The sequence below is a fragment of the Schistocerca nitens genome, chromosome 4, assembly GCF_023898315.1.
Source record: "Schistocerca nitens isolate TAMUIC-IGC-003100 chromosome 4, iqSchNite1.1, whole genome shotgun sequence".
NCBI lineage: Eukaryota > Metazoa > Arthropoda > Insecta > Orthoptera > Acrididae > Schistocerca > Schistocerca nitens.
This window is the reverse complement of record NC_064617.1, coordinates 317573676-317599736: the sequence shown is the minus strand read 5'-3', so window position 1 is coordinate 317599736 and position 26061 is coordinate 317573676. Positions and strand designations below refer to the sequence as shown.

Sequence of the window (26061 nt, the reverse complement as noted above, 5' to 3'; positions counted from 1 at the left end):
AGTTTCTTCATGAACTCAATTACGAATGCCTGGAGGGAAGACGACACACTTTTCACAATATGAGACACTATTGAGGAAATTGAGATAAACCAGCATTAGAGGCTAACTGCAGAGTGATTCTACTGCTGATAATGTACATTTTGCGTAAGGCCCACAAAAGATAAGATGCGAGAATTTAGGGCACATACAAAGTGTTTTAGACAGTCGTTTTTCCCTCTCTCTATTTGCAAGTGGAACAGGAAAGGACATTACTTGTAGTATGTGGTACCCTTCGCCATGTAGGGAATAGTGACTTTCAAGATATGGATGTAGATGTAGATATTTTGATATTCGCAAATTCACTCATCAAAACCTATATATCAACTATCTACACAAATAATTACGTTTGTACGGAACCCTCGGAGCATAAGTATTAAAGCCTACTTGCACTTTGATACCTCCCTCCCCCCCTTTCTGACTGTATCTAACTAAGAGTGAAATCTATATCTAAAAACAAAGATGATGTGACTTACCATACGAAAGCGCTGGCAGGTTGATAGACACACAAACAAACACATACACACAAAATTCAAGCTTTCGCAACCAACGGTTGCTCATTGTCACATTTTTGAAGGGACTACAGCATTCAAACAACATAATAAGGAAAATGAACTACCAAAGAACACTTAGTGGTATCAATTTGAGTTTTTTCATCAGTGAAAATGTAGAATTAATGGTACCCTATTAGGGGAACTTGTGCTCTCTAAATGTCATACTTCATGCCATGCTATCTCAATAAATTATAGTTCAAAATGAGCCTCTTTGGGAACACGTTCAGAACATCCACCCAGCAATTCTCAAAATTGTGTGTTAATATACAAGTAGCAAAAATGTGTTAAATGTGGTGACATTGGCTAAATCCAATGTGTTGGATGCGTGCATTTCTGTCATTGGCCAACTGGAATCCACGAAAGTCACATGATGTCAGAGTGTAGCCTCTAGTGTCCAAAATACAAGTCTGGCCCATGATGTAGGAAAAATAATAATACACTAAACTGCAATTTCAGTAACATTTCTCAATACACATTAATGTCATTCTTTTTTTGCCACTCCATTAGTGAATCACAAATGGTAATAGAACAGGGGTTGCCATTTTAACAAACTATTGGTGTATTGTACATCTTAGCCAAACTATGCCATAATGTAGTACAATACAACACATAGTTCTGTCTTAATAGAGGTTTGAAGAATATAGCAACAGCTGACACTTTATTCTGTCCTAATTTTAGTACAATATTGTCTATCTCATTTAATATGTTCAACAACTTAAAAACTCAACACACATCGCTCAACTGTGTCCATTGCTTCAAAAGCTTTTGATATTGTAAGAACTGGCAAAGGTTATGGTTCATCCTCGTCTTCAATTTCTTCATGTTTCTCTCATTTATTCTAACAAGACTTCATCAGTTGTCGCAGACTGACTGACCTCAACACCTTTGTCGCATTCAACATATGCATAAAAGGTAAGGTAGCTATTATTTTCTTCTTGCCCATTATTTACTGCTACTGTTCAGCTGAAATTCCTTTGTTTTTTGGTGTGATATCTTCTGCAAGTATCTGATGAAAGCTAGCATTCTTGAAGTAGTTTTTGACTGTTTTCTTGCACTGAATCCCAGACATTTTTTACAAAATGCATACCACCCAAGATTTTTACCTTTTTCATTGTAGTATTATGACATTGTTTTGTAATACACTGGTCAAAGGTCTGAAGGTGGTTTGTGCAGTTGGGAGGAAGAAACACTACACTTATCTTAGGTACATATGATATATCTTGGGGATGCACTGCTCATTGGTCAATGAACAGGATGGTTTTTGTAACACCAGGAACACAAGAACTGTTTGAAAAAAGTTGATGTTACCCATAATTTCACATTTGATGTATATTTACCTGAAAATATATGCAACTTTTTAAAGCATTGTGAACTTTTTACCTTTCCAATTATTAGTGGAACAAACCATTCTGTTTCACTTTCATTGTTTCACAGCAACATAATAAGACAGATAGCTTCTCTTTATTAAATCTTATACTGTGTCTTTTCACTCCTCTGAAGTTATGTCAGGTATAAGGTGAAAGAAAAAGCCCTTTTCCTCTGCATTAAAAACATCACTGGTGCTGTACCTTCCTATGACTGTTCAGTCATGGAAAAATACTCTCCATCAGTCTCAATGTTTACACTTCCAGTCTAATTCTGAAGACATTTATACATTATGTTGGTTCTTGAAACTTTCTATCCAACTACTGGATGCTTTGAAATTTGTGGAGTCCCATATTTTGTGCCAAATATACCACTATAGCACAAACCACAGTAGCATTAATTTAAGTACTCTAAGCACAATGTTCTTCTATCAAAAGCATTAATTTAAGTATTCTAAGCACAACGTCCCCCCATGAACCATGGACCTTGCCGTTGGTGGGGAGGCTTGCGTGCCTCAGCGATACAGATGGCCATACCGTAGGTGCAACCGCAACGGAGGGGTATCTGTTGAGAGGCCAGACAAACATGTGGTTCCTGAAGAGGGGCAGCAGCCTTTTCAGTAGTTGCAGGGGCAACAGTCTGGATGAGTGACTGGTCTGGCCTTGTAACATTAACCAAAACGGCCTTGCTGTGCTGGTACTGCGAACGGCTGAAAGCAAGGGGAAACTACAGCCGTAATTTTTCCCGAGGAAATGCAGCTTTACTGTATGATTAAATGATGATGGCGTCCTCTTGGGTAAAATATTCCGGAGGTAAAATAGTCCCCCATTCGGATCTCCGGGCGGGGACTACTCAAGAGGACGTCGTTATCAGGAGAAAGAAAACTGGCGTTCTACGGATCGGAGCGTGGAATGTCAGATCCCTTAATCGGGCAGGTAGGTTAGAAAATTTAAAAAGGGAAATGGATAGGTTACAGTTAGATATAGTGGGAATTAGTGAAGTTCGGTGGCAGGAGGAACAAGACTTTTGGTCAGGTGATTACAGGGTTATAAATACAAAATCAAATAGGGGTAATGCAGGAGTAGGTTTAATAATGAATAAAAAAATAGGAGTGCGGGTTAGCTACTACAAACAGCATAGTGAACGCATTATTGTGGCCAAGATAGACACAAAGCCCATGCCTACTACAGTAGTACAAGTTTATATGCCAACTAGCTCTGCAGATGAAGAAATATATGAAATGTATGACGAGATAAAAGAAATTATTCAGGTAGTGAAGGGAGACAAAAATTTAATAGTCATGGGTGACTGGAATTCGAGAGTAGGAAAAGGGAGAGAAGGAAACATAGTAGATGAATATGGATTGGGGGGAAGAAATGAAAGAGGAAGCCGCCTTGTAGAATTTTGCACAGAGCATGATTTAATCATAGCTAACACTTGGTTCAAGAATCAGAAAAGAAGGTTGTATACCTGGAAGAATCCTGGAGATACTAAAAGGTATCAGATAGATTATATAATGGTAAGACAGAGATTTAGGAACCAGGTTTTAAATTGTAAGGCATTTCCAGGGGCAGATGTGGATTCTGACCACAATCTATTGGTTATGAACTGCAGATTGAAACTGAAGAAACTGAAGAAACTGCAAAAAGGTGGGAATTTAAGGAGATGGGACCTGGATAAACTGAAAGAACCAGAGGTTGTAGAGAGTTTCAGGGAGAGCATAAGGGAACAATTGACAGGAATGGGGGAAAGAAATACAGTAGAAGAAGAATGGGTAGCTCTGAGGGATGAAGTAGTGACGGCAGCAGACGATCAAGTAGGTAAAAAGATGAGGGCTAATAGCAATCCTTGGGTAACAGAAGAAATATTGAATTTAATTGATGAAAGGAGAAAATATAAAAATGCAGTAAATGAAGCAGGCAAAAAGGAATACAAACGTCTCAAAAATGAGATCGACAGGAAGTGCAATATGGCTAAGCAGGGATGGCTAGAGGACAAATGTAAGGATGTAGAGGCTTGTCTCACTAGGGGTAAGATAGATACTGCCTACAGGAAAATTAAAGAGACCTTTGGAGAAAAGAGAACCACATGTATGAATATCAAGAGCTCAGATGGAAACCCAGTTCAAAGCAAAGAAGGGAAAGCAGAAAGGTGGAAGGTAGAGGGTCTATACAAGGGCGATGTGCTTGAGGACAATATTATGGAAATGGAAGAGGATGTAGATGAAGACGAAATGGGAGATAAGATACTGCGTGAAGAGTTTGACAGAGCACTGAAAGACCTGAGTCGAAACAAGGCCCCGGGAGTAGACAACATTCCATTAGAACTACTGATGGCCTTGGGAGAGCCAGTCATGACAAAACTCTACCATCTGGTGAGCAAGATGTATGAGACAGGCGAAATACCGACAGACTTCCAGAAGAATATAATAATTCCAATCCCAAAGAAAGCAGGTGTTGACAGATGTGAAAATTACTGAACTATCAGTTTAATAAGTCACAGCTGCAAAATACTAACGTGAATTCTTTACAGACGAATGGAAAAACTGGTAGAAGCGGACCTCGGGGAAGATCAGTTTGGATTCCGTAGAAATGTTGGAACACGTGAGGCAATACTAACCTTACGACTTATCTTAGAAGAAAGATTAAGGAAAGGCAAACCTACGTTTCTAGCATTTGTAGACTTAGAGAAAGCTTTTGACAATGTTAACTGGAATACTCTCTTTCAAATTCTGAAGGTGGCAGGGGTAAAATACAGGGAGCGAAAGGCTATTTACAATTTGTACAGAAACCAGATGGCAGTTATAAGAGTCGAGGGGCATGAAAGGGAAGCAGTGGTTGGGAAAGGAGTGAGACAGGGTTGTAGCCTCTCCCCTATGTTATTCAATCTGTATATTGAGCAAGCAGTAAAGGAAACAAAAGAAAAATTCGGAGTAGGTATTAAAATTCATGGAGAAGTAAAAACTTTGAGGTTCGCTGATGACATTGTAATTCTGTCAGAGACAGCAAAGGACTTGGAAGAGCAGTTGAACGGAATGGACAGTGTCTTGAAAGGAGGATATAAGATGAACATCAACAAAAGCAAAACAAGGATAATGGAATGTAGTCAAATTAAATCGGGTGATGCTGAGGGTATTAGATTAGGAAATGAGACACTTAAAGTAGTAAAGGAGTTTTGCTATTTACGGAGTAAAATAACTGACTATGGTCGAAGTAGAGAGGATATAAAAAGTAGACTGGCAATGGCAAGGAAATTGTTTATGAAGAAGAGAAATTTGTTAACATCGAGTATAGATTTAAGTGTCAGGAAGTCGTTTCTGAAAGTATTTGTATGGAGTGTAGCCATGTATGGAAGTGAAACATGGATGATAACTAGTTTGGACAAGAAGAGAATAGAAGCTTTCGAAATGTGGTGCTACAGAAGAATGCTGAAGATAAGGTGGGTAGATCACGTAACTAATGAGGAGGTATTGAATAGGATTGGGGAGAAGAGAAGTTTGTGGCACAACTTGACTAGAAGAAGGGATCGGTTGGTAGGACATGTTTTGAGGCATCAAGGGATCACAAATTTAGCATTGGAGGGCAGCGTGGAGGGTAAAAATCGTAGAGGAAGACTAAGAGATGAATACACGAAGCAGATTCAGAAGGATGTACGTTGCAGTAGGTACTGGGAGATTAAGAAGCTTGCACAGGATAGAACAGCATGAAGAGCTGCATCAAACCAGTCTCAGAACTGAAGACAACAACAACAACAACCAACAACAACAACAACAACAATGTTGTTCTATCCACTTCAACAGCAGTTTTCCCCACTTCGAGAAACTGACAGTCGCACAATCCTCCTTCCAAATGTGCTGCTTCATTTACTTCTCAGATCTCCACTATTACATTCATTGTTGATTGGAAGAATGTTCAGTTTAAGCGCAATATCAACACGCTTCACGTGTGAATTTTTGCCCACTTCCTGAATAATGTTTCACTTTTCTTTTGTTAACTGTCTCACTGCATTTTTGTTCATGACATGTAAACCATTCAACACAAAACAATCATGGACTGAGAGTCAGTCAAACACTAAACACGAACGAAGAACACCAATGACTGAGCTATACACCAATAAACATTCAGTTTATCGTCTGGCCACCACAACTTCGCTCCACCCTCCGATCGATACTTGGTGGAAGTCTACTGCCACCTTCATTAACTACTTCCACACATCATAACTACCATAGCAGACAATCTGTGTAATGCATAAAGCTGCCAGCACTGAACAGCACCGTCTTCCTGCATTCTTCCACACCCTGGAGATGCAAATGTCCAGCACCCACCACTCCCAGAACTCCTGGTGGCAAAAATTGCAGCCAAACAGTACTGATAGCGCAAAAATTGAAAGTGCCAAATGGGGAGGGAAAATGTACAAACAAGTCATTTTAACAAGCATTTAATGCAATTGGGACTGGGACTTCCAAAAATGGAGGTACTTTGCAGGAAAATGCTGTAATGAGGGAAGTATTAATGCAATTCCACTGTATGCACATTACTGAATTGTCATTTGATTTTAAAAACTTAGTTTTTAGAATTTTATCTGTACTCAGCTCTGTTTAGCCCAACATGCTCATCCTCTACTGCTCCTGCTCCCTGTAACACCCCCCCCCCCCCCCCGCCCCAGAACAAATGAGAAGTGATAAAACACAACATATTATTGAAGGAGAAAATGGTGATAATATTCAAATTGTATGACCTTCACCATAGGTGGACTCCAGATCAGAGGCAAAAAGAGGAGTTTGAAGAGGAATTAAAGAAGGCTGTTGTGCCTAATTCACCATGCCGGTGGATGTCTTCTGCTGCCACATGCTGAGACAAGTTAGCACCAGCACCCTGAGACAACACGCCGTACTGGGCACTGATGACTATCATCATATTAATTCTGTTAAATAAATCTTATTGTTATTTTCACTGCCTATATGATTCCACAACAGCTGAGGCACTGGTTCATCATACCTGCTGCCCTGTCTACCATCCTGCACGATCATCTTGGCCTGTAACTAGGTCGATAAGACTAGGTATTCCTGACCCCATTTCCGCTTCTAGCACTTTCTCCGAATAATTTGGTCTGAATTTTGAAAAAAAGCCTTATTAAGCTGACAGTCTGGTAATATTCGCACCTGTCAGAACCTGCTTTATTTGGGATGGCATTATTACATTCTTTTTTTAATTCTGAGGTTATTTTGCATGTCTCATATCTTGTACACTGGGTGAAACAGTTTTGTAATGAGTGGCTTTCCCAAGAATCTTAGCATTTCTGTGGGACTGTTGTCTACTTCAGGGGTCTTGTTTCAAGTTGGGTCCTTCAGTGTCTTGTCAAATTTTATTGCAGTTAAGATCTCCTATCTCATATTCATTTACTACCTCTTACATTTCTATAAGCTATGTCTCTTTTCTCCAGAGGTCCCTTTAATTTTCCTATAGGCAGCATGAATCTTTCCACCAGTCAAGCTGGCTTCTAGAGCCTTATATCTGTCTTTCAGCCACAGCTTCTTAGACATTTTGTACTTTTCTGGCAATCATTTATCAGAAGTCTGTACTCCCATTTGTCCACTTAATTTTTATATTTGCTTCTTTCATCAATAAAATTCAATATCTGTATGTGTTTATCCAAGGACTTCTACTAGGACTTACCTTTCTAGTTGATCCCTGCCAGCCCCCCCCCCCCCAAAAAAAAAAAAAAAAAAAATTCACCCGATCATTGCCTAATGCCCCATTTCAAACTATCAACACCTCTTGTTCCGTCTCCTTCCATGTTTATCTTGGCTATGATGTGTTCACTGGTAGCTTACACGCATTACTATTTTCCCATTCATCTTCAGTCCTACTTCTGCAATACCCCTCCTTGATTTTGTATTTGTAACCCTGTATCCCCCTGAAAAACAGAAGCCATGTTTTTCCTTCCACCACACTTCACTAATTCCTACAATATTTGAATTGCTCAAATCAACCAGTTTCTTGACCATCTGAAAAGGAGATCAATAGTACAAATGTCACTTCCATCAATGCTTTATGACCTGTCAATGATACAAAGAAGGAGATCTACTTTACCCCACAGTGAGCAAGCAATATATGAGCTCAACATACTACCTAACAAATCGCCTGGCATCTCTTTCAAGCCCTTTGGTACGTAAATGTGAAGATCACATTCAGAATTCAAAGGATTTTATGTGACAACTAAAGAACCTGTGGCGTAAGCCAAGCAATTTATTAGAGATTTTGGATATGACCCCTTTGTTCACAGTTAATCTGGAAAAGGACATGTTACATCTTTTCAAGGAAGTGCTTCCCTCAACTTACTTTTTATTTAATGACCAATATTTTGAGCAAACTGGCAGTCTTGCTATGGGTTGCCCTCTAATTTTTTATTGAAGACTTCAAGGATAAAGCACTTCATCAGGCAGTTTTGAAACCTAAAGGTTTTTGGAGGTATGTATAGAATACCCTTGTGGTACGGCCATAAGGGTCAGCAACACTTCTTCCATTTTTAGAACCTCTTTACGCCCTTGAGCGACTGCTCCACCATGGAAGTGCAGAAAAATGGAAGCCTCCCGATCCTGGATGTCAGAGTTCTTAGAAAAGATGACGGCTCCTTGGGTTACAGTGTGTTTCATAAACATACACAGACCGACCTGTATCTACGAGGCACTTGCTGTCATCACCCAATGCAGTGGTATATTACATACTCTAATACATAGGGCTCGAGTTATCTTAGATCCTAAGAGCTTATCAGAAGAGCTTATCCATCTCTGCTCTGTGTTTGTCCAGAACTGGTATTTGCAATGCATTTTGACTAGCAAGCACTAAACCTCAAGAGCAATCAGAAGAAATGGGGTACTTCATGATTATTTTTTTTTCTACCCTATGTTATTCAAACAACATTGAATAAATTGTGTCTTCTGCCCTAAACTGTTACTGCAAATGACCTATGTCTACAGAGATCAAAAATACATAAAATTCTGTAACTCTGTGGAAAATCTTACACAGGCCAGATACACTGCACTGTTAAAGACAGACGTGATGAATGTAGACATCACACCAGATGGAGCAGCCAGAAAAAATCTGCTATTGCTGATCACTGTCCTATGTGAGGAGAGAGATAAAAACCAATCCGAGATAAAACTGCATTCTCTTTCACCCAATCTCACCCATGATCACCGGCACAATCACATCACAATGGAAAATGCCTTTAGAAGTGTTCTCATGTTCTAAAACTGCTATGTAAAACTCAGGAATATGAGATGAAAACTAAAACAGAGTCACGTGAATGTGTGGCTGGCTGATCACTTACCAAAAACACAGATGTTATGCAGTGAATTCAGAACAGCGAGGAACTTACATGCCTGACCCACCAGGAGCGGCGGCGGCTGCCGGATGGCGAGAGTAGCGGTTCCCCTGCCCTAACACAGACTGGGTATAGGACTGGTCCTGAAATCACCCATGGCCAGCCTAATCCCCTCCAAGTAGACCGTGACAATAATCTTCAGATAAGAAGGCCTGTTGACCCACACACTGTGCACCCATAGTCTAGCCGCCATCACATGAAATTCCTATAAAACTGGACCAGATGCACCCTGTCCACTCCCCAAGACCTGTGGCTAACGCATTTTAAGTTGTGCGGTGTCTTCTGGGTCCTTGCATTCAGGTATGGGAACCATGACAGATTGTACTCAAAAAATAAGGTCTAGAAACCTCACCGAGACTTTAAAATGTAGAATAGTGTCCCTCTGCAAATCAGGTCTACAGAAATGTGACGACAATGATTAAAATGAACAAAACAACACATGAATGAAACAATATAAAAACACACACACACACACACTTATCAGCAGAAAGCTGAAAACACACCTTTACAGCCCACTCCTCTCACCTCTGCACTGTAACTGCAACTGACACATCATCACTGTAGCAGCACTGGAGTAGGAACAGAAAACTGCATTGTACAGCACTCCTTACACAGATATGATACTGTTTATGGCTATGACAAAGAAGATAACACTTAAAACACTGCCCTGAGAACACCATTGTCCTGCTCATCACAATTCGATAACAAGCATTTAAATAGGAAAGACCTTATGAATGTGGGCAGGTAGTAGGAAAGCCCCACTGGTGGAACTGCCCTGGAAAACTGTTGACTCCAAGCAGTGTCATATGCTTTATTGATATCAAAAGAATATACCAAGACAGTGATGTTTATGTATGAAGGTCGGCTGATTAGACACCTCAGGTAGCCAACAGTAGGTCTAAATCCCCTGAATCCACACAGAGCAATTAAGGAGCTGCCCAGTCTCTAAACATCTAGACCATATGTTTGTTAACCATTAGTTCCAGGGTCTTTCCTACACATTTCATTAAGGATACAAGGTACTTATAATAATAATAATAATAATAATAATAATAATAATAATAAAATAAAAAAAAATATTTAGATTTTTCCACCGTTTATGACTATTAATTCCTATAGTCTTTTCCTGATTACAATATATAACATTATAAGGTTTCAAATGAAAAACGACCTATAGATACCAAATTTTAAAGTTACAGTCATGTATGCCGCAAAGCCCCCTTTATTTCTGTTAATGAAACCAGTATTATTTCAAAAAGAACCGTGAACTTTCGGTTTCCAGCGATTATACTTATGATACATTGTATATGTCGGTAACAGTGCAGGTTTCTAGTGTCTGTAAATGATTATCTTTGCTAGTATTTAATTTTTTTCGCTGATGCAGTTTGTTCACGTGTTACTGAATGTTTGTTGCCCAAGTGCTACATATATTTGTGCGAGTACATATCCTTTACTGTGCAATAAATATAAACTATGCTACACATCAAGAAATTCAATAAAAGGAAATTCCGTGGTAACCAGTTCACAAACAAAGCAAGCAACACTTTTGAAAGTGACCTGTGTATCAGACCTTCAGAGAAGAAACTCCCACATGGCAAGCCTCCTGTTGATTCAAATTTCTGTGTTAACAATGATGCTGTTTAAAGTGGACTTGTTGCTGTTGATGTGGGTATCTCATCTTCTCTGATAAAGGAAGTGGCGAAATGTAAACAACGTGATGGTGTAGGCTGTCTGGAAATAACTGAACAATGAAGTAGCAGGTAGGGTTTAGTGTCAAAATTAGTTGTTCTGTGTAGATCCTGCAAATCTATCTCAAAAATGACTTCGAACAGTGTGCATAATTCATATGATGTGAATTTGAAGTTAGTGTATGCAATGTGTGCAATAGAAAAAGGAAAAAAAGTCTGCTCAAACATTTTGTGGCTTGATGGACCTTCCTCCTCCTCCCAGTAGGTTCAGCAAGTACATAAAAATACTTTTAGGTGCCCTGGTGGTTGGGTCTAAAGCATCAATTAAATGTGCAGTAGAAGAAACTGTAAATATTAGTGGAACCAAGGACATTGCTGTTCCACTTGATGGGATATGGCAACGTTGAGGACATCTTTCCTTGAATGGTGTTGTAAGTGCTACTTCTCTGGAGAATGGAAAAGTAGTTGATGTTGAGTGCAAGTACTGCCACACCTGCCTTGATAACACTGAAGGACATATTGAACATCAGTGTTCTAAGAATTATTATGGTTACAGTGCAGGTATGCAGTGTGATGGAGCTCTAAAAATATTTCAGAGGTCAGTGCCCATTTATAACGTTAGATACACAAAGTACCTAGGCGATGGGGACTCTAAAGCTTTCAATAAAATTAACGAGTTCAATGTTTATGGTGATACCTTGGTAATGAAACAGGAGTGTTGTGGACATGTGCAAAAGAGGATGGGTGCTAGATTGAGGAAGCTACAAAGAGAAATGAAAGGGAAGTTGCTATCTAATGGAAAATCTCTGTCTGTCCTGAAATAGACCTACTTCTGAGTTGTTATGGGCTGGCCATTAGACGAACTGCACCTCTGAATAATGATACAGCAATGAGAATAGCTGTATGGACCACCTACTTTCATAAGTTGTCCACAGATGACCACCCTCTTCACAGATTTTGCCCTAAAGGAGCAGATTCATGGTGTGGTTACCAAAAAGCAAAAGAAAGTGGTCAAATATACCGTCATAAGCATTTTCTTCCAGAGCCTGTTATGAATGAAATAAAATCAATTTTTAGAGACCTGAGTGACCCTGTTTTCCTTAGTAAATGTCTTCATGGGGGCACTCAGAATACAAATGAAAGTTTCAACCATTGCATGTGGGAAAGATTACCCAAGAATGTTTTTGTAGGTCTAAATACATTAAAAGTTGGTGTACTAGATGCAGTGCTATGTTTAAATGATGGAGTGATAGGAAGGTTGGAAGACCTAAGAAATTTAGACATAAAATGTGGTTCTAAAATGGAAGATCAATTGCCTGCATGTGACAGACAATGGGTGCATGAAGCTGAAAGATTCACTCTTCTAGTTACCAAAGAAGCAATAAGTGCTAATAGGAATGCCAAGAGGAAGCGTGAAGATGATGAAATGCTGCAGGATGAAGACTATGCTTCAGGAATGTTCTGAGGCACAGTTTAATTGGACTAACATCTTCATTCGCAATTTCCCGCAAGTTGTATTTTTCAGAATTCAGGTACAAATATTTTCTAAAGTTTATAAAGCATTGCTCTAATTTTTTTCTGTAACTTGCAACAGTCTATACTTATGGTAGACCTTGCTTTATGGCAGAATCAACTGAATTATAGAAAAAGAACATTTTTATTAGGAAAAAAATTTATAAAAATTGAAATGTAAGATGTGGTATTTTTTATCCTTGTAATATATATAATGGGTGGAATTCAATAGGTCTAGTACCTCAGCCATCAAGTCATGCATATCTGGCAAAAATTTGTTCTCCTTCAAATGTATAACATTGGATTAAATGGTATCTCAATTTGAGGAAGCATTCTGTAAAAAGAAATTGCATCAATTTCTTTGTAATTTTTTAATAACCTTAATCAGGTTCAAATATTTTCAAAATACTTCTAATTTGTTTAGAAAATGTGCTGCATTACCTGACATCAACAAAAAATCTGTAAAACATATACATTATAAACAGTGCCTGGAAGAAATAGGTGTTGATTTTTACATAATATTGAGCCACAAAAGTACCCTGTATCCTTAAGCCTACACTCCGGTACCTACTGGGACGTTTGGTCCTTACCTGGTTTGACAAGAGGTGTCAAAACTGCCTCTTTCAATGGGTTGGGAAAGTGGCCTATCTGCCATTGTGTTGTTGTGGTCTTCAGTCCTGAGACTGGTTTGATGCAGCTCTCCATGCTACTCTATCCTGTGCAAGCTTCTTCATATCCCAGTACTTACTGCAACCTACATACTTCTGAATCTGCTTAGTGTATTCATCTCTTGGTCTCCCTCTACGATTTTTACCCTCCACGCTGCCCTCCAATGCTAAATTTGTGATCCCTTGATGCCTCAGAACAGGTCCTACCAACCGGTCCCTTCTTCTTGTCAAGTTGTGCCACAAACTCCTCTTCTCTCTAATTATACTCACTTCCTCCTCAATACGCATCTAATCTTCAGCATTCTTCTGTAGCACCACATTTCAAAAGCTTCTACTCTCTTCTTGTCCAAACTATTTATCGTCCATGTTTCACTTCCATACATGGCTACACTCCATACAAATACTTTCAGAAACGACTTCCTGACACTTAAAGCTATACTCGATGTTAAATTTCTCTTCTTCAGAAACGCTTTCCTTGCCATTGCCAGTCTACATTTTATATCCTCTCTACTTCGACCATCAGTTATTCTGCTCCCCAAATAGCAAAACTCCTTTACTACTTTAAGTGTCTCATTTCCTAATCTAATTCCCTCAGCATCACCCGACCTAATTCGACTGCATTCCATTATCCTCGTTTTGCTTTTGTTGATGTTCATCTTGTATCCTCCTTTCATGACACTGTCCATTCCGTTCAACTGCTCTGCCAACTCCTTTGCTGTCTCTGACAGAATTACAATGTCATCGGCGAACCTCAAAGTTTTTATATCTTATCCATGGAGTTTAATACCTACTCCAAATTTTTCTTTTGTTTCCTTTAATGCTTGCTCAATATACAGATTGAATAACATCGGGGAGAGGGTAAAACCCCGTCTTACTCCCTTCCCAACCACTGCTTTCCTTTCATGTCCCACGATTCTTATAACTGCCATCTGGTTTCTGTACAAATTGTAAATAGCCTTTCGCTCCCTGTATTTTACCCCTGTCACCTTCAGAATTTGAAAGAGAATATTCCAGTCAACATTGTCAAAAGCTTTCTCTAAGTCTACAAATGCTATAAACGTAGGTTTGCCTTTCCGTAATCTTTCTTCTAAGATAAGTCGTAAGGTCAGTATTGCCTCATGTGTTCCAGTATTTCTATGGAATCCAAACTGATCTTCCCCAAGGTCAGCTTCTACAAGTTTTTCCATTCGCCTGTAAAGAATTCGCGTTAGTATTTTGCAGCTGTGGCTTATTAAACTGATTGTTCGGTAATTTTCACATCTGTCAACACCTGCTTTCTTTGGGATTGGAATTATTATATTCTTCTTGAAGTCTGAGGGAATTTCGCCTGTCTCATACATCTTGCTCACCAGGTGGTAGAGTTTTGTCAGGACTGGCTCTCCCAAGGCCGTCAGTAGTTCTAATGGAATGTTGTCTACTCCCGGGGCCTTGTTTCAACTCTGGTCTTTCAGCGCTCTGTCAAACTCTTCATGCAGTATTGTATCTCCCATTTCATCTTCATCTACATTCTCTTCCATTTCCAGAATATAGGTCCTCAAGTACATCGCCCTTGTATAGACCCTCTATATACTCCTTCCACCTTTCTGCTTTCCCTTCTTTGCTCTGAACTGGGTTTCCATCTGAGCTCTTGATATTCATACAAGTGGTTCTCTTTTCTCCAAAGGTCTCTTTAATTTTCCTGTAGGCAGTATCTATCTTACCCCTAGTGAGAAAAGCCTCTACATCCTTACATTTATCCTCTAACCATCCCTGCTTAGCCATTTTGCACTTCCTGTCGATCTCATTCTTGAGACGTTTGTATTCCTTTTTGCCTGCTTCATCTTCTGCATTTTTATATTTTCTCCTTTCATCAATTAAATTCAATATTTCTTCTATTACCCGAGGATTTCTATTAGCCCTCGTCTTTTTACCTACTTGATCCTCTGCTGCCTTCACTACTTCATCCCTCATAGCTACCCATTCTTCTTCTACTGTATTTCTTTCCCCCCATTCCTGTCAATTGTTCCCTTATGCTGCCCCTCAAACTCTGTACAACCTCTGGTTTAATCAGTTTGTCCAGGTCCCATCTCCTTAAATTCCCACCTTTTTGCAGTTACTTCAGTTTTAACCTTGTAGTATTTCCAGGATTCTTCCATGTGTACAACCTTCTTTTATGGTTCTTGAACCAAGTGTTAGCTATGATTAAGTTATTCTCTGTGTAAAATTCTACCGGACGGCTTCCTCTTTCATTTCTTTCCCCCAATCCATATTCACCTACTATGTTTCCTTCTCTCCCTTTTCCTACTCTCGAATTCCAGTCACCCATGACTATTAAATTTTCGTCTCCCTTCACTACCTGAATAATTTCTTTTATCTCATCATACATTTCATCAATTTTTTCATCATCTGCAGAGCTAGTTGGCATATAAACTTATACTACTGTAGTAGGTGTGGGCTTTGTGTCTTTCTTGGACACAATAATGCGTTCACTATGCTGTTTGTAGTAGCTTACCCGCAGTCCTAACTTTTTATTCATTATTAAAACTACTCCTGCATTGCCCCTATTTGATTTTGTATTTGTAACCCTGTATTCACCTGACCAAAAGTCTTGTTCCTCCCGCCACCGAACTTCACTAATTCCCACTATATCTAACTTTAACCTATCCATTTCCCTTTTTAAATTTTCTAACCTACCTCCCCGATTAAGGGATCTGACATTCCACACTCTGATCCGCGGAACGCCAGTTTTCTTTCTCCTGATAACGACGTCCTCTTGAGTAGTCCCCACCGGATGTCCGAATGGGGGACTATTTTACCTCCAGAATATTTTACCCAAGAGGACGCCATCATCATTTAACCATACAGTAAAGCTGCACGCCCTCGGGAAAAATTACGGCTGTAGTTTCCCCTTGCTTTCAGCCGTTCGCAGTACCAGCACAGCAAGGCCGTTTTGGTTAGTGTTACAAGGCCAGATCAGTCAATCATCCAGACTGTTGCCCCTGCAACTACTGAAAAGGCTGCTGCCGCTCTTCAGGAACCACACGTTTGTCTGGCCTCTCAACAGATACCTCTCCATTGTGGTTGCACCTACGGTACGGCCATCTGTATCGCTGAGGCACGCAAGCCTCCCCACCAACGGCAAGGTCCATGGTTCATATCAAATTAAAATATCTGAGGAGAATTTCATTTGATGTTGCTGCCGAACATTGAAACAAGCTGTACTGTGTGTAGTCTTGATCGGATGTATCATCACGGGCCTCAGGCAGTGACAAATCCTGCTCCCACATGGAGGAATGGCAGTTCTAAGACTCAGAATTGTTGGATATGGTCGTGCAGTAGCAGCAAAATGCCAGATCCTGGCTGGCAATGACAACCATCATTGCAAATCGCTCTGCCATCATCTGGCCAATGTCCCGAGCATTGTTTGGAGACAACTTTGTTTCAGCACTGCTGCTACAGTTAAACGACTGTTTACCGGAAATCAACCTAATGGATTCTTATACTTCTGTAAAACAAGTGGAACAGTTGACAGACCCCAGAAACACTTGCCATGATCTTTTCTTGACCCACATTACTGAGCGGCACTCATCACACCACCAAGGTACAGGCTGCCTCAGGTACAGGTTACCTCCTAAGATGACCTGAGGACTTTGGGATGGATAAGTCAATGCCATGGTGGATCACTTGTGTGATGGGGTCCACCCATTCCTGGACGCTCGGTGTTCAAAAACAGCTAGCTTGCTGAACGATGGGAAGTGGTCACTGGAATGAAGGTCATCAGTTACTCCCACAGACCAGAGTCTGCAAGGGAAAGAGCGGAAAGAGAGGTCAATGGCTGAGGAGAACACAGCAGCCAAGAAATGAGTAGGATTGCCGGTGTTGAGCACAGCTCCTGAGACAAGAAACTCTCCAAAACTCAACCCCTAGAGCGAGTTGAGTTCGAGTCCCACAAAACATTATGGACATTGAAGCCACCCAGCAGGAGGAATGGGTGGAGGAGTTGTCTGACAAGGCCCATGAGAGATTCAGAATCTATCGCATCCTATGGAGGTAAATACAGTGAGCAGATACTGATCTTCTGACCCACACAAACTTTAACTGCTACTGTTTGTAAGTTAGTAACCAAGAAGACACCTGAGGAGTGGTGTAAGTTATTGATGAACACAGTAACACTGCCCTTTGCTCTTTCCCCAGGCAGTGGAGGGTACAGCCCCTTAGCATTGGGGTGTCAGTAGCTTTAAAATGTGTTACCTGTAAACACAAGCACAGGGGATGTGCCTGCACTAGGAGTTTCAGTTCCTCTACATAAGTCCTGAATCCACTCATGTTCCACTGTAGTATTGGAGCCATTTATCATGGGCCTTGCACTTTCACCCCGTCTCTACGTCAGGATACGGAGCCTGCAATAGACAGAGGTTCGGTCTTGGGACAAGATGATTGCCCTGGTCAGACTTCACATCAACTGGATTCTGAAGCAGAAACAGTAGAACTGTCAGGTCTAATGACATTGACCTTGTTCAACTGTGTTTTTGTGTCTGGTGGAAGCTTCTCGTTTGCTTTTTTGGCCTAGAAAGGCTTCATAGGATCTACCGCAGCAATGTTAGAAGCAGTGCTGGATTGTTTATCACACTCTGCCTTAAGAGGTGCCAGAAGCTCTGTAAAGTTGGCAACTGTGTCTTTACATGATGTTCTTGGGGCTGGGGGGGGGGGGGGGCTATGGGCTCTGAAACAACTGCAGCTTTACACATGCATTGACAACCAGAGGTGGTAGTGCTGACACTAATAACCCCCTTTTGTGTAGAGGCATTGGCTGTTGGAATATGATTTTTAAAGGATGAAGTGAAAGATTTTGTGAATGTGGGAGATTGCATAGCCTTACAGATCTTTTTGGCTTCACAAATTGGGAAATGTCTCATTGTTGTCAACGGTTGTATCTTTCATTATACAAGGAAGACACGGCAGTCCCTACTCCATACACAATGATCCTGAGAGCAATTGACACACTTCAGGGCAGATGAAGAACCAACTCCTTCGTGAGTGGCCTTACCACATTTGCCACAAGTGGCTTTGCCATTGCAACTGAGAACAGTATGCCCATAGTGCTGGTATTGTAAAAGCTCACTGGGCTGGGTGGAGGAAATCTGCCTTTACGTGTAAGTTTCATGCTGTTGAAAGTAAGAATAAATGAGTCTGATTTGGCCTGATCACCGTCCACCCTTCTCATTACATTTCACATCAACAACCCTTCTTGGGTTCATTCAGCTTTCAGTTCCTCTTTTGGAATACCTACCAGATCTCTGCGTCACAACTCCTTTGCTGTAGTTCAAGGTGTTAAGGCACTTTATTTTAATGTCATTCCCTGAAGCATCTTGCTTTCTAGAAGTTCTTTATTTGTTGGGAACTAACATTTAAACCAACACTGTTCCATTTCACAATTGCTTGGCTGATTTCAAAGTGCCAGCGATGTCATCTAAACCTTTTAGAATATAGAAAGTGGAAATTTTCATGAGGCTGCCCTCTTTCCCATTTACAATCAAAAATCCCTCTTTCCTTTTTATAATCCAAAATATCCAGCATGAGATTTTCACTCTGCAGCGGAGTGTGCACTGATATGAAACTTCCTGGCAGATTAAAACTGTGTGCCGGACCGAGACTCGAACTCGGGACCTTTGCTTTTCGCGGGCAAGTGCTCTACCAACTGAGCTATCCAAGCACGACTCACGCCCCGTCCTCACAGCTTCACTTCTGCCAGTATCTCGTCTCCTACCTTCCAAACTTTACAGAAGCTCTCCTGCAAACCCTGCAGAACTAGCACTCCTGAAAGAAAGGATATTGTGGCACACAGTTTTAATCTGCCAGGAAGTTTCATATCAATGTGGTGGGGGAGCACCACTTAACAAATGGCGATGGCTGAAGAGACAGTGTCCAATACACAACCTAGTTAAAATTACAACAAGAGGGATGAGAGGAGGTCATCCAAGCCACTGGGAGAGGCTTAATAACCCGGAGCTGGTTCCCATGAAGAGAGGACCAGTGGTGATGCCAAAGGGTCAGCACCTGGTGACAGAAGGCAACACAAGAGACCATCGGAGGTTATGTAAGAACTACCAGGCAGAGGTATGAGGACTGCAGCCTTGGCAGCAGTTTCAGCACCCTTGTTTCCTGTCAGACTGACGTGACCAGGAATCCACATAAATATCACAGTGGATCCATCAAGTGTGAGCAAGTGACAGTTATCCTGGACCCGTTGCATTAAGGGGTGGACAGTGTGCAGCAAACAGGGCTTTGTAGCGCACTGAGAATCAGACTAGACGATTCAATTGAAAAGCCTGTGCTGCTGGATGTACTGCATGGCCTGATACAGGGTGAAGAGCTCTGTTGTAAATACTGAGCAGTGTTCTGGAAGCTAATACTGAAAAATGTTGGTGCTCATGATGAAGGTCCACCCAACACCACGGTCAGTCAGAGAGCATTAGTGTACACAAGCGTACTAATGTGGAATCCCATGTGAATGTCATGAAACTTAAGGTGATACAGCAAGACTGGAGTAGCGTCCTTAGGAAGCAAATGAAGGCCAAGGTGAACACAGACCGCCGTGTGGAGCCAAGGTGGTGAAGGATTCAAACCCACTGGAAAAGCTGCATGAAATTAAGCTGCTGGAGCAAAAACTGAAAGCAAACTCCAGGAGGTATCAAAGAGGGATGCGCCCCATACTGGCGATCAAAGGAGTCATAAAAGAAGGAGGCATAGGATGGGTGGCCACACATGGCAGACTCACAGTATGCATATCTTCCAAGGTGAAAGTCATGGCATTAGGACAGTGGTAGTTCAGCAATTTCTGCATACAGACTCTCAACCAGGCTAGTGTAAAAGGCACCAGTGGCCAAACAGATGCCACGATGGTGTGTACTACTGAGATGGCACAAGAGGGACGGACTTGAAAATGCACAAATGAAACACCCATAGTCTTGCTTCGAACAGACAAGGGACTGGTACAAATGGAGGAGCGTGGTTCGATCTGCTGCTCAGGTAGTACCACTGAGGACACGTAGGACACAGACACATACAGCGGGCTGCCATGTAAGACACGTGGAAGGACCAAGGGAGTTTCCTATGGGGCGTAAGCCCCAGCAATTTCATAGATTCAATGAACGGAACAGCAACAGGCCCAAGATGTAAAGACAGTGGAAGAAGCCAATTGTGCCGCCAGAAATTCATAAAGGTTTTGACAGTAGAAAAATAAAAAACCACTGTCGAAGTTCCATGAGCAAAGATGATCGAGACATCGCTGAAGATGCCGCTCAATGAGAAAAGTTAATGGAGAACTGCAATAGATCACAAAATTGTCAACACAAAGGGAGTTGGAGATGCCCAGCAGGAGACAGGCCATTATGGGGTTAATGACAATAACAAAGAGAAAAATGCTCAGGATGGAACCCTGAGGCACACCATTTTCCTGGATAAAGTTGACCGGCGTAGGATCCACACACACCTTGGAAACTCGGTCTTTTAAAAATTCTTGAAGGAAACGGACCATGTGGCCACAGAAGTCCCACGTGTGTAGAGTATGAAGGATACCAGCCCTCCAGCAGGTGTCACAGGCTTTCTCCAAATCGAAAACCATTCATGACATGGGTGGACAAAGTGAAGAGGTGGTCAACTGCAAAACGCCGTGCTCGAAATCCACACTGTGCAACAGTTAGTAAATAGTGAGGCTCGAGTCACCACACCAGCTGGGCAAGAATCATATGTTCCATCACCTTGCAACTTCAGCTGGTGAGAGAAATGGGGCAGTAGCTAGAAGGAATGTGTTTGCCCTTACCGGGCTTAGTTATGGGTATGACAGTGGCTTCATACCAACGTCTGGGAAACATACCCTCTACCTAGATGCAGTTGTATGTATTAAGCAGAAAGTGTTTGCCTGCAAGGTGCTGCAACATCTGAATGTTAATGGCGTCTAGCACTGGGGTGGTGATTGGTATGAAGTGAGAGCGTAATCCAGCTCCCTCATAGCAAAGGCCACATAGTAGCACTTCTGAGCTCAGAAAGTTATCACCTGAGCTGCTTGCAGTTGTTTTCGATGGAGGAAAGCAGGCTGATAGTGGAAGGAGCTCAAAATCTTCACAAAAGGGCAGCCCAAGATGGAGATAGCAACAGGGTCCAAGATGGCATTGTCTGGTACTGTCAGGCCGGAAACTGGGGAATGGATCTTGGTCCCAGAAAGACGTCTGAGGGTGGCCCACATGAAAAAAGAGGGAGTGTAGCTGTCAAAAGAACTAGTGAATGAAATCCATCTAGCTTCTTTGCTGTCCCAAAGAAAAAGACACTCCGCATGCACCTGTTTATAATGAATGCAGCTTGCCTTCATAGGATGATGGTTAAAAACACAGAGCACATCTCCATGTGTGAATTGCATAGCAGCGCACCTCAGTCCACCAAGGGACCGGGACATATTGTGGTAAAGAGGAAGTGTGAGGAATAGAATCCCCTTGGTGTCTGGGTTTTTCTAGCAAGACTGCACATAAATCAGGACACCACAACAGTAATGCATCAGTAGCATCTGATGAAGACAAGCAGTCATCTCGTGGAAATATTGTGCAGTTTAAAGAACACTATCTGACTTAATGCCCAGGATCCAGTCAAGCAGTTATTACACAGGGGAAGCATCAACAACATAACTGGTTTTTCACTGATTTAGTCAGTCTGACATAGACGATAAGAGGGTCTAGCCGCATATGCATTACATGGCAATGAAGTTGATTAGTTTCTTGGTAAATTTACTGGCTAATCTATGCTACTGAAGTAATTCACCAGATAGAAGGGCTATTTCCATGCAAGGCCTGCTGCATCAAGCACGATACCCATAAAATTCTCTCTGTGGTATGTTTAAGGTCTTTAACTGTATTCTTTGTTGACAGGAAAGTATTCCCTCTTTTCTTTTATCTTCTACAAAGGGAAGAAACTCAGCTTCAAGTTCAAGATATTTCTCAGATTTTGTTCCTCTGTAGGATACCCTTGACACAGCAGTTTGCAGCTTATTTTCCAATGCAATACAACGTCACTCATTAGACTGTCCAAACCATACTTTTTGCCACAGCTTCTCTGTTATGTGTACTCTTCATGTAAACAACATTGGAGTTTAAAACTGGCATTTCAAGTGCTCTGGATTCCAAGATTCCTTGACATTCTTTCAATGTTAACACTCATTGGTAAAGATTTGTATGCATAACATTGTATGGACATATATGAAAAGGCTAAAGTTTCAAAATTACAACAACAAATATGTATGTTCTTACCTTGTGTTGCAATATATCTATTAATTATACCAGATCCAGGAATTTCCATATTAACATAGTTGGCATTTATGTAATCACCAGTGGTCCCACCTTGTAAAATTACCCTTGTTGCATCGTCTGCAAGCAGTAAAATATTCAAGATATGTAACTTAAATTACACAATCTACATAATATTTTTTATATTCTACTGTTGCCAACAGAAAGAATGGATGAAAGATTCAGCGATATAAAGAAAATTCACAATGCGGGTTTAACCAAATAACTCTCACTGTTAACATATTTATCACAAATTCAATTAACTGAAGATTTCCTACAACAAAGTAAATTCAATTCACATTTTATGTTTCAAATGGCTTTGTTTAAATCTTTATATAGCTACAAGTGGAATAAGTGAAACAATGTATCACAAAATGGTTTGAAATAGATGAAATACCTGTAAAAGTTGTGCATGTATGAGTAAACCTTCACTAGTTGAACATTTTAACTTTTTGATGTCACATTCACTAAACTTACATCACTCGTCAATGGTCATAGAAATATCCAATGTTACACACATTCATCTTCCATCACTCAAATTTACAGTACAAAATCATAATAAAAAGAAGGATAATACTGATGTGAGATAGTTTTCTGAAATAATGTAAGAACTGGGATGAAAGATACCATGTAGAACAGGATAGGTAACTGCTAACCAAATGGACATGCCGGGCAGCAGGTGCTTGCAGCTGAATGTCGATAAAAGAAAAGTGAGATGTAGAATGGGGAGCAATAGGACAGGTTCAGAGTTATGAAAGATCATGCTGTGCTGCAACAGGTAGCTGCAAGAGGGAGCAAATTAGAGAGTAAAGAGACAGGAGACAAAGATTCAAAGGAGGGAGCAGGGAGTACTGTAGAATGGAGAAGAAACATGGGGAAGTGAGATCCTGGTGAGAAAGACAGGGAGGTGGGATATGGTGAGAAGGGGGAGGGGAGGGAAGGGGAGAGACAACAAGGTTAGAGGAGAGGAGAGGAGAGGAGAGGAGAGGAGAGGAGAGGAGAGGAGAGGAGAGGAGAGGAGAGGAGAGGAGAGGAGAGGAGAGGAGAGGAGAGGAGAGGAGAGGAGAGGAGAGGAGAGGAGAGGAGAGGAGAGGAGAGGAGAGGAGAGGAGAGGAGAGGAGAGGAGAGGAGAGGAGAGGAGAGGAGAGGAACTAATTGAGATTACAATGGGAACAAAAGGTTTGTTACAAGATAAGGTCCCACATGCACAATACGGAAAAGATAATAGTGATGAGAAGAATTCTAATGGCAAGGATTGTGAACCAGCCATTGAAATCAAACTTACATGGTGAAATATCACGGTATCTATTTTTGTTTACATTTTCTTGTTTCCTGGATTCATTTGTTGTCAAACCAGGCTTTTTCCTGTACAACTGCTCAAACTGTGCTATGAGAGCTCCACTTGCAAGTCCATCGGCAAGTAGCAGCATGGATTCAGCCAATGCATCAGCCTGGTCTATTCCATTTGTATGTGGTCGATCAGGAACATACTGATATGGAGGTTCCTCGATATCCTGAGCTTCATAAACCGCTAAAAAAATAGTTCAGTTAAAAGTCAGTACAATTAGTATTAGTATAAAGAAGCACAAAAATTTATTACTGAACATAAATATTTTTGTGTCAGTAATTTCTGAGAACACTTCTCACAGAGATGGACTAAAAACAGTCTTGACTACAATAAAATATTTGCAATGGTAACTGGTTTGTCAGAATTTAGCTCTTCAGATCATTTACACCATGATGGTAGGAAATGGCGGCAAACAGAGTAGCTGTCGCAGCTCCACGAACGTCAACTGCTATGAGCAGTTCTGACCAAAACCAATTACAAATGTAAATAAATATTGTATTGTGGCCAAGACCATTTTTAACCTATTTTTGAAGTATTTTGGAGTCACACTGAATTCACCAAAGAACAGCTGAAAAAAATGCTATCTTCTCCAATTGCAAATACCGCTTCTAAACTGACAGACTGTAGTTACTAAATCCAAATCAAAACAGATAACCTAAATTAAAATAAAGAAGCATTATCTATGAATTTCTTTCTAAAACACTACAGGAGCATGGATATCTGTTGAAAACTTGTACAACACTTTGTGCCAGAAGAAATATAAATTTCCCTCAATGTGAGGAAATGAGGAAGCTCATTAACAGCCTGCTAATAACAAGTGCCCTAGAAATGGAGCACAAGCTACAATACAACTATGACATGAACAGAAATAGGCCACATCCTTTTCAAAAATCATTTTGGCCTTCCTCCTTGGAGCAATTTAGAAAAACTGCAGAAAATTCAAATCTGAATGTCCAGATGGATATTTGAACAGCACTCCTTAATGAATGGGAAACAAGCGTCAGAACCATGGCACCATCCCACTCAGTTCTACTTTCTAGACAAGAAGAAACGTCTTAATTAGCCTAAATCTGGTTGTCATTTCAAACCCACGTATAGCTTTTTTACCTATTCTAAGTGCCCTAATGTTCAAGTGATAGGTGTTAGCAGACTTTAATCAAATACTGTATCTGTGCTCATAATTACTAACCTTAACCTCCACACAGTAGTTTAATATTTTAACAGTAGGAACACAAAATCAGTGTCAAACATCAGTATCTTTAATTTTAAATTTTTGTAAAAAAAGTCTAGCCTCTGAGGCCTGTATGAGCTGTGCTTGCGTGAATATGTGTGTGTGTGTGTGTGTGTGTGTGTGTGTGTGTGTGTGTGTGTGTCTGTCATCAACTTTAGAAGATCTTTTGTCTGGAAACTAAAATGTATAGCAGTCTTTTTGTTATGCCTGCCTACAACTCAAGATCTCCGTTATATGAGCAGTAGCAATCTATCCTTTTTATAATCATGTTTAAAATATTAGCATTACATACATGTTAATTTATGAAGAAAATTCAGTTCCTTCTATACAAAACATGTAGATTTGAGCAACGTGAGGTGATGAACATTATATTTCAAAAGTGCTCTGGACTATTATGAGCTACAACCCTTTTTTTTATAAATAATAAAAAAAAAGAAGCAAAGAAATACAACCCACAGACTCCCAAAAATGAAAATGCCAGTTACACCATGTTGGATCCTACTTTCACTGGAACTGTGCAGGCAATATACTCAAGTATTGTTTGGAGGCATTTCTCAGTGTGAATATGGTGGTAGTTATTGGGCAATTACCTTTCTGTAACAATTAGTGGGAAAGACTTCCCACAGCTTTGCAACACTACTGAAGCAGCTGATTAAGTCCATAAACTATCACCCTCATTTGCTCTTTCATATTGTTCATTGCACGCTTGAATACACAACTGCAAGGCTGTGGCACTCCAGGAGGCTGCTGACATTCCCACTGTGTAGACACACTAGCAGAGAAACAACACTTGTCATTCTGCTATAGGACGAAGTATCTTATGGTTTACTTACTTTTTTTTCAAATTTGTGTCATGAGCCCTCAAACCTGTTATATGATTAACGCAGCTCCAGCTAGCATGTCCGTCCAAAGAGCAGCTAGCTGCACACACACACACACACACACACACACACACACACACA

General features: G+C 40.7%; 1 protein-coding gene and 1 non-coding gene across 4 annotated transcripts in view; both read right to left on the bottom strand.

The window, feature by feature from the left end:
* Positions 1–26061, bottom strand: part of LOC126253310 (tyrosine-protein phosphatase non-receptor type 4) — a 204204-nt gene that overhangs the window by 50702 nt on the left and 127441 nt on the right. For all 3 annotated transcript variants that reach the window (XM_049954542.1, XM_049954544.1, XM_049954543.1), the window contains 2 exons: positions 23806–24051; positions 22485–22601 (listed from right to left, as the gene is read on the bottom strand). In XM_049954542.1, coding sequence (XP_049810499.1) covers positions 22485–22601; positions 23806–24051 — 363 coding nt within the window. The remainder of the gene's footprint in view (positions 1–22484; positions 22602–23805; positions 24052–26061) is intronic.
* On the bottom strand, positions 18828–18902 carry Trnar-gcg (transfer RNA arginine (anticodon GCG)). The gene has a single exon. It is a non-coding gene; the product is annotated as a tRNA-Arg (tRNA).